Source organism: Phaethon aethereus, assembly GCF_964289735.1.
Source record: "Phaethon aethereus genome assembly, chromosome: 5".
NCBI lineage: Eukaryota > Metazoa > Chordata > Aves > Phaethontiformes > Phaethontidae > Phaethon > Phaethon aethereus.
In genome coordinates, this window is record NC_138579.1 from 3,546,329 (window position 1) to 3,555,655 (window position 9,327).

Here is a 9,327-nt window from a genome sequence, read left to right on the forward strand (position 1 = left end):
ACAGCAGTTCCTATACCTTTCCACACTGTTTATATGGTATTCGCTTCTGGTCACAGTACTCGTAGCAGAGGGCTGCACCCTGCACACACAGCTTAGCTTTCAGAGATCCGGGTTTGTAGTAAATTCCACTGTGAATCACACCACTGTTATGTCCACTCTGGTGATGAGCTAAATAGAAAGAAAAATATGTTCTTAAAATACATGTTCCCGTGATTGGTTCACACCTTACTTCAGCTGTCAGAACAGCAAGAAATTTGAGATCCTGTCCTGAATCACTGATACAAGAGATGCTCAAATAAGGTAACTAGTTGCACAGCAGAGTTCCTCCCTTGGTCTCAAAAGGCTAGAAAAATACTGACACAGCAAGCTCTAGTTAATAATAAACTATCACAGCTTGCAATGTGTTGAATCAATGGGGTGGGGGAGAAAAAAACTAAAAAAACCAAAAAAAACCCCCAAAAAACCCAAGTTTTTCCTCCAAGAGCTACAACTGCAGGCCAATCAATACAAACTTTCTACACATTAAAATTAACTTTAAAAAATTCATTTTTTTTAAATTAAATGCATGCTTAAAGGCCTCATCTAACATAATGTCTGTGCAATCCTCAATTTCTTTGGAGGTGCTGGCAGGCCTGGTAGGCTTTTCAAGTATTTGTGATCTGGATTAGGTTACTATTTCCTCTTTGTAACTAAGTACAATAGAAGTGAAAAATATCACAAACATTTTTACTTAAGTAATTTGGGCAGCTTCTCCATCTTAAAATATTGAGTCCCAAAGGTCACCCCTGCCTCACACTCCCACAACTTGTTAATCACTTTATATGTGCCCTGTCTTGGAGACAAAAAGCCACTTCGTGTCACACATGTAACAACTCAAGAGCGATACATAGCCAGGTGACGGAGCTATTTACAGCAAGATCTTGGGCTCACAGGTCTTACTTTGCGTTAGCCGTTGATGTGATCCCTTGGGGTTGCTTCTGCCCACCCTGAGTGACTGGGTATCTGCATAAGCACGTGGTGTGAAAAGACTGCTTATGATGAACCTGTGCTCGTACCTCAGCGAGCCACAAAAGCTTTCCAACAATGAAGCAACAGGGCTCATTCTTTCTTATTTCGAAGCCAGGACAGAAGCCCAGGTACGGAGTCCCTCAAGATCTCCTGCGTAAGATGGCAACCATTTTACTCTGGCTAATGCTGGGTCAGTAACTAGTGATATCTTCCCAGTCATCCCTCTGTTTAGTTCTTTACCTTCGACCCCTCATGCAAACGGCAGCACCATGCACAGGGATATCCAGAAACACGTGGCAAATGACTGTGGTTTAGTTCTGGCAATTAACAGACAGGTGTAGACTTTGCCCAGACCAGTGAGTCCCAAACATTTTTAAGCAGCTCTACTTCCCGACCCTCCCTCTCTACCCAACAACCATCACTGTTTGCTGTTCACTCTTCTCCTCATGCCCCACCAAAAAGCCACCCCAGCACCATTTCTCAGCTCATCCTCTCTACCTCCTGTTCCGTGTGGCACTAAAACCTTATGCCTTTGCAACCTGCGCTGCTCCTTACTTGCGTTGTTCACCCTCCTTGTCCTTTTCCCTGAAATCCCTGCTGCTGCTGGAGCCCCAGACCAGGAAGAGCTGCTGCTTTCGAGCACTGAAGCAGCAACGTTCAGCCCTTCTTAAACTCTTAACTTAAAGTCCGAGCAGCGAAGCACAGACTGATGACAGCTCCGTTTCCCCGCTGAAGGATGTGTCCTCGGGCAAAGGGAGGAAGAAATCCCCTGTCAGGGCAAAGCCAGCAGCGCTTGGGAAGGAAGATGCTCTTCCCAGGGTGGAATCCATCACCCAATTCAGCGACAAGGGCAGGTGCTCCTCCACTCCTGCTCACCAACCCAAAAACTGAGCTTCCCTTTACACATTTGTTCGTGAAATATTGAGGCTTTGGCGAGCGTGTGCTTCGGTCAAGATCTCTGACAGACTGACGCCAGGTAACCCTGAACACACGGGCGAGGGAGATGCACCGGCACCATACCTAGCTCCTGCTCCTTCTCCAGCACTGCGAAGGCGAGCGAGGGGTGCCGCCGGACGAGCTCCCGGGCGGAGGCCAGCCCCACGATTCCCGCGCCCACCACCGCCACGTCGAAAGTGCTGCACAGAGACAGACACGGCCGTAAGCCCACCTCGACGGCGCTCCGGGGGGCAGCCCGCCTCCCGCCCCGACGCCGAGGGGAAGGCGACGGTCCGGCCTCCCCATGGCCGCCCTCCCGCCGTGAGGGGAGGGCCGAGGCGGCGCGGGCAGCACCCTACACGGACACGCCGGGGAGGCGGCGGGGCTCAGGCAGGGCCGCCCGCCGCTCCCGCCCCGCGGCCTCACCTGCGCTGGCGGCGCTGGGCCCGCCACAGCGCCTCGGGGCCGCCGCCGCCGCCCGCCCGCCACCGCAGCAGTGCGGCCGCAGCCGCCGCCATCTTGGGGGCGGCAATACACACCGGGCCGGGCCCCTCCTCCGCGCCCTGCTCCGCGGCGGCGGTGAAGGGCGGCCGGGAGAGGGCTGGGCCAGGCCGGCCTCCGCGTACGGTTTGCCTGCTTGGCCCTCGGGGGCAAGCTGGAGGGGATCCCGGGAGGGCGGCGGCGCGGCGCGGCCCCCGGGCGGGGTGAGCGCTGTGGCGGCTGTGGCGCCTCCCCTCAGGGCGCCCGTCCCCGGGCTTCCCCTGCAGCCGTTGCTCCTGCTGGGCTGACAGACCTGGTTAGGCCTTGAGGGGAAGACGGCTACGGGCCGCCCGTCCTACTGCTTCGGGAGCTGGGGTTGACGCTCCAGATAACATCTCCATTTCCCCTTCTCTGCTTTTTTTCAAGAACATGATGCTGTTGGGGAAACTTGTGCATCCGCTGGGCAGCCTAAGCAAGCTGCTGCCGCCGCCGCCGGGCACCTGCAGACATTTCTGGGGATGGCTGAATGCCGTGTTCAACAAGTAAGAGTGATTTGGTGCGCACAAGTCAAGTAACGGGTCTGACATATCCACTGTGCGGTTTGTGAGGGAGAGAGAATTGAGTCCCACGAGTGGAGAGAACGTTTTCTATTCTCAGTGCTCTTCCCCCAGATTGCATGTGGATGCTTGGCGGGGGTTGTTCCTTACCTGTTTCCAGTTAGATAGCTGTGACCTTCCAGAGGAAGGTGTGTGCTTTGCTCCCCTCCCCAGGGTGGCCAGGCCAAGCTGGCGATGTGGATTCTTTCCCTGAATGCTGGTCTTCCTTTGCCCCCCAACAGTATTTAAACCAGTAGCATGACCATGCCCCCTTTACTTATTCAGAAAAGCATCTAAAATTCTCCAAGGCTCAGTTCTGGGCCAGTCTTGTTCAGTATCTTTATAGATGATCTGGATGAGGGAATCGAGTGCTCCCTCAGTAAGTTTGCAGATGACACCAAATTGGGTGGAAGTGTTGATCTGCTGCAGGGTAGGAGGGCTCTGCAGAGGGATCTGGACAGGCTGGGTCGATGGGCAGAGGTCAACTGTATGAGGTTTAATAAGGCCAAGTGCAGGGTCCTGCACTTCGGCCACAACAACCCCATGCAACGCTACAGGCTTGGGGAGGAGTGGCTGGAGAGCAGCCCAGCGGAAAGGGACCTGGGGGTGCTGGTTGACAGCTGGCTGAACATGAGCCAGCAGTGTGCCCAGGTGGCCAAGAAGGCCAACAGCATCCTGGCCTGTATCAGCACTAGTGTGGCCAGCAGGAGTAGGGAAGTGATCGTGCCCCTGTACTCGGCACTGATGAGGCTGCACCTTGAATCCTGTGTTCAGTGTTGGGCCCCTCACTACAAGAAGGATGGTGAGGTGCTGGAGCGTGTCCAGAGAAGGGCAACGAAGCTGGGGAGGGGTCTGGAGCATAAGTCTTATGAGGAGCGGCTGAGGGAACTGGGGTTGTTCAGTCTGGAGAAGAGGAGGCTGAGGGGAGCCCTCATCGCTCTCTACAACTCCCTGAAAGGGGGTTGTGGTGACGAGGGTGTTGGCCTCTTCTCCCAAGTAACTAGAGATAGGACAAGAGGAAATGGCCTCAAGTTGCGCCAGGGGAGGTTTAGATTGGATATTAGGAAAAATTTCTTCACCGAGAGAGTGGTCAGGCATTGGAACAGGCTGCCCAGGGAGGTGGTGGAGTCGCCATCCCTGGAAGTGTTCAAAAAATGTGTGGATGTGGCACTTCAGGACATGGTTTAGGGGACATGGTGGTGCTGGATTAATGGTTGGACTTGATGATCTTGAAGGTCCTTTCCAACCTAGTGATTCTGTGATTCTGTAACCAACCCATCGTTTACGATGTGATTCAGCCACACGAGGGTTTCTCCTTTACTTTTAGAAAGATAAAGCCTTTCTCTGTGAAACTTTCTCTGCCCATAACTTTCACCATTAGCTAATAGCTTTGCCATATGTCTTCTAGTTCTGTGGAAAGGGTTGCATGGTGCAGCTGATTGCTGTAGTAGGGCGGGAAGCTCAACCAGACAGGAGTCTCTTGCAGGTCTTTGCTGCTGTCTTCAGCATTCTCCCCAGCCTAAGGTATCCTTTAACTGAATGGATCCAGGGATTTTAACTAATTGCTGAAGTGTGTCTTTTTGAAATATTGTAATTGTTGAGATGAAGGCTTCAGGAATGACATACACGTGACAGGCAACGTTCAGTTTTTATATAATCAAAAATATGTTTGGGGGACAAAGTTGCAATTGTTGTAAAGCCTTACTCTGGGTAGATAAAGGCATTTTTGATCTCTCCTTACAGACATGGAAGGAAACAATCAATTGGGTTAACACATGCCAAGTCAGGTTGCATTTGTGTTCTTTTTTTTGCTAAAAGTAACTGCCATTTAAAACGAGTTTAAAAAAAAGTATGCCAGACTGATTAAGAACCAGCACAATCCAAATAATTACATGTAAAGCACTTCCAGTAAACTGTATTCCTACTTTTCTGACATCTTATCATGTGCATACCCAAGTATTTGTTGTGGGGTAGTATTACCGTAAAGACAATAAATTTGCCACATTATAGAAACTGTGTGAGTGCTCTTTCTGTCTTGGCAGAGTGGACTACGAGCGTATACAAGCCGTTGGCCCTGACAGGGCAGCCTCGGAATGGCTGTTGCGATGTGGTGCCCTGGTGCGCTATCAAGGCTATCAGAAATGGCAGCAGGACTACAACGGTCTCCCAACGGGGCCCTTGGGGAAATACAAGATAGAAGCAATTAATGCCACTGACTCTTGCATCATGTACAGAGGATTTGACTATTTGGGTAACATAGACACAGCTGTGCAAAGATGATACTGAATGGTCTAAGTTCTTTCTGTTGCATCAAAATATGAATAACCATGTCATTTTGTCATTCCATAGTAAGATATGGAAAAGAGAAATCTTTTGAAATGTTCCTTTTTTCCTTTTTTCTTATTTTCTTCCTTAAAATGACTCTACAAATATTCAGCATTTCCTAAGATTTTGCTGGGGGTGTGGTGTGAAGCAGAAAGAGATTGGGAACTTCAGCTCTTAGTTGAAGTGACAGTAGCACTGAGGAAGTGCGACAAGGATTTGCTAGGTTGTTGAGTTCATAGTTAAGTAGTTGGCAGCAAAAAGCACTACTTTAAATATTCTTTTTCTTCTAAACTAAGTGATGTTTTTGGTGTGTGTGAAGTCCTAACACTACTTGTTCTCCAGGCATTTATGATGTCTTCAAAGACCAAAAAAAGAGCAAGCTCTCTGTTTCTTACAAAATAAGAGATTAAAAGAGTGTTTCAGGTCTCCTTTAAATAACAAAAACCAAAATGGGGAACAGACCATTTTATTTTTTCATTGGCAGGGGCCCTTGAATTTCCTTCATTAGTACGTTCCTAAGTCAGAGTCACTGTTTATCACCCAAACTTGTAGAGTTTATTTTGCTACTTACCCACATCAAAGCTCTTAGAATCTTACCAAAAGGATACAGACCCTGGGGGTTTCCTATATTTGAAGTACCACGAAGGGACTTTGGAGATTCATTGTGCATGAAGTATATTGTGCACTGTGTAAAGGAGCGTGCTGCTGTGAGGTATTGAAGGCAGTTACTAAATTGAGAACTTGCCAAGTAGTACAGGTTGTTCCTGGTATTCTGAAGCAAATACTAATTTTTGTCTTTCCAGATGGTCTTGAACACGTTACAGAAATCAAGCTGCAGAAATGTATTTACATACAGGATGAGTGTCTGCAGAGGCTCAGCGAGACGAAGAACCTACAGAAAAGTCTCCTCCAGCTGAAGATCATTTCCTGTGGGAATGTCACAGATAAAGGCATCATTGCACTTCACAAGCTGACGTACGTGAGCTGCTGAGCTCTTAGCTCCCTAGCTGTTACCACCACACGGTTTTGGAATGATGTTGACTGGAAGGGCTTTTTCAGACGCATGTGGGGCTGCGGGATGACTGGGTTTGGGGACTGACCCGGGTGACCGCCTGGGAGGGATGGCACTGCCACTGCAGGAAATGTTTTTTCAAGCGTGGTTGAAGACAGTGTTGTGGATAGCTCTGAAAGAAAAGACACGTCAATTAACATACACATATTAATCAGCCTTTTAAGGCTGGTATCAGGGAGTTGTGTAGCACTGAGGCCTGCAGCCGAGAAAGCCAGAGTCACCCACTGCAGTACCTGAATCCATAGTTGCGCTTCTGCCCTCAGGGTGGAGCACAGCATCTCCCGTTTACACTTGAAGTAACTTAGGCCATGTTGATTGCTGCACAAATTAGAGCAGGATACGTGCTCTCTGCTGATGCACGCCCTTTGCAGGAGCGATGCATGTGTACAGCTTCCCTTCACGCTGGCACATGAGGTGGGTTTTGCTTGAGAATAAGTAACTAATGAGCACCTTGGTTTCCGCTTCTGACCCCGCTGCTGCAGTTCCTTTTCAGGGCAGGTTTTGACAGCCTCTTGTAACTTTTATTGTCTTTCTATACCTAACACTGCTTCCTATCGCTCAGTTACCTCGTGCTCTCTGTAGCCCGAGAGGTCTTAGGGCAGAGCTGTGTTTTCCAGCACCCAGGCGCAGGAAGCACCTTGGGTTGGATACTGTGCACCGCTGGAGCTCTGCAGCACATCCCTAGGTTCTTTCCTGAACCACAGCCTTAAAGTAACTCAGAACTGTTTAGTATTATGTGAAGTTAACAGACATCTACAAAATGGGTGATGCCGTGGCTTGCATTTCATCCTACAGGAAGTTATTATTAAGGACATTCTGTATTACTATATTGTTTACATTAAAATAACTTTCACTAAATTGCTATTAAAATTATCAAATACTATTTAATATAAAGGCAGTTTCATGATGTGGGGGTCCAGGATTTCTTTTTACACTGTGTAGAAGGACTGGACTTCTGGTGAGCTAAAAACGTTAAGTACCCACTTCAAAAAAAAGCTTCCATTACAACTAGTAACCTTTTAAAATACTCAAAATAACTATGGTAGAATAATCCTTTGTCTAATTTCTGTGTCAACTGTTAAAGAGTAGTTGCTTACTTTCCTTTTTAAATATTTATAGGAACCTTGAATATTTGTATCTGAGTGACCTTCCTGGAATAAGAGAGAAAAAAACTACTGCTCACGTCCTTCAGCAGGCGCTGCCAAACCTCGAGCTGGAGCTGGATTTAGAATAAACACAATTGCACTTAATTGAGATGTATTTGTTTTCATAGTACTTATCGTATGTTGCATAAATTAAGTTGTAGGTACTGCTGTATTTCCAGGTATGGAAATAAGCCCAGATCTCCCAATCCAGCCTTAAAAGCTGTATGCAATCTTTTGACAAATTATGCAATTAAGTTTAATAAAACTTAAACTGCATTTTTTTCCCTGTTTTTATAGGAAGCTGTTAGTACATCGATTAGAAGTTTTCAAATATTTTATTGCACAGGAATGCTTGTGCAAAATGACAGTGAGAAGAACGTCAGTGTTGTGAAACGGCAGCGCTGCGGACTTCTCTTGCATGTTGTTGCTGCTGTGGGAATGAGAGCTGTTTACTCTCTGAGAATCTCGCCCAGTCAATGGGTGCCAATTCAATAAAATAGCTTATGGGCCTGTTTTCTGTTCTGCACTCACGTAGCCTTTGCTTGTTTTAAATGGACTGACCTACAGACAGGCAGCCTCGCCTTCTCATAAACAGAGCTGATGAACTGAACTTCGCTGTATTTGTGGAGACGCAGGGTCTCTTAAATACGCCCTTGCACGCATTTTTCCTGTTTGCTGAGGTGGACTAAACTAGTTTGGTGTACCACTTTAGCTGCGTCCATATCACTCCTGCTAAATAAGAGAATGATTTGTCCTCAGGAAGAATACAGCATTTTTAGTCAAATTCCTAGCTTTGGTGTGGTAGGGGAGAGAAAGGCAGTGGGCAGCAACTCCAAGAAAGCAGATTTCATAGTGATGTCTCTGACATGGCTACCTCTGCGTAACTGAGAGTCTCTTTTCTTATCCCTGATTGTCAGCTTGTCCTCTGAGGGAAATGATGCCAAGCACCGGAAAGGATAACATTTTGCACTAGCTGCATTGTGGGGCTGATTCTTCTTGGTATCTCCTAGTGCAGAGCGGGCAGGAATGGTGTCCAGAAATGAAATTCCCTCCGGCCCGTGCTGCCTCCTGCTTGCAGGCAGCGCGTGCATGCTGCGGTCCCCTGCACGTGTACAGGATTATATGGCTGAATATCCATGCAGAAGATACTGGAACGCCAAAGCTTTCTGAGTGTAACCAAAACTACCTATGGACACGACGTACAAGATTAAAATATATTGAATTATAATATGAAATAGAAGGTAGACAGGCACCCTCTGTGAGGATATGGCATCTCTCCCATTGAAATCGCTTTTACTGTTGTCGAGCACAGAACAGTACTGGGAAAAGAAAACATTCTTGCTCTAGGTTTCAAGTAGAAGGAGAATGTTCCTTGCCCAGTAGTCAAATTTTGCACAGTAAAACACAGCCAGTAAATTGGAAAAACAAGCTACATTTCTTTTATTCAAAATCAACACGGTAGTACATCCTGAGATTACACAAAACCCAAGAATCACTTTAATACATATGCTTAGGTAGAATTCCTGCCTGTGTCTGGCCAATGTTATGTTAATTAATTATTTTTGATAAAAACAATTTCTGTAACACTACAGGCAAGTGACTTCACTACTGACAGAAACAGCAAATAAAAACAACCTCATAATGCAAGGAAGAAACAGGCAGGAGAAACTCTGAAAGACTGAAGAAACACCGGGTTTTATTGTTTCTATGTTCTCCTCCTGGTGCCTGTCGAGCCTTCCATTAAGTCATGACCAGTACTTATAAT

General features: G+C 47.4%; 1 protein-coding gene across 1 annotated transcript; it reads left to right on the forward strand.

Moving 5' to 3' along the window:
• Positions 1 to 2,811: 2,811 nt before the first annotated feature.
• On the forward strand, positions 2,812 to 7,651 carry DMAC2L (distal membrane arm assembly component 2 like; the record flags this gene model as incomplete). The annotated part of the gene is made up of 4 exons (XM_082000798.1): positions 2,812 to 2,966; positions 5,063 to 5,271; positions 6,149 to 6,320; positions 7,537 to 7,651. Exons 1-4 carry the CDS (start codon positions 2,854 to 2,856, stop codon positions 7,649 to 7,651), a joined length of 609 nt encoding a protein of 202 aa, XP_081856924.1. The 5' UTR covers positions 2,812 to 2,853.
• Between the last annotated feature and the right edge of the window lie 1,676 nt (positions 7,652 to 9,327).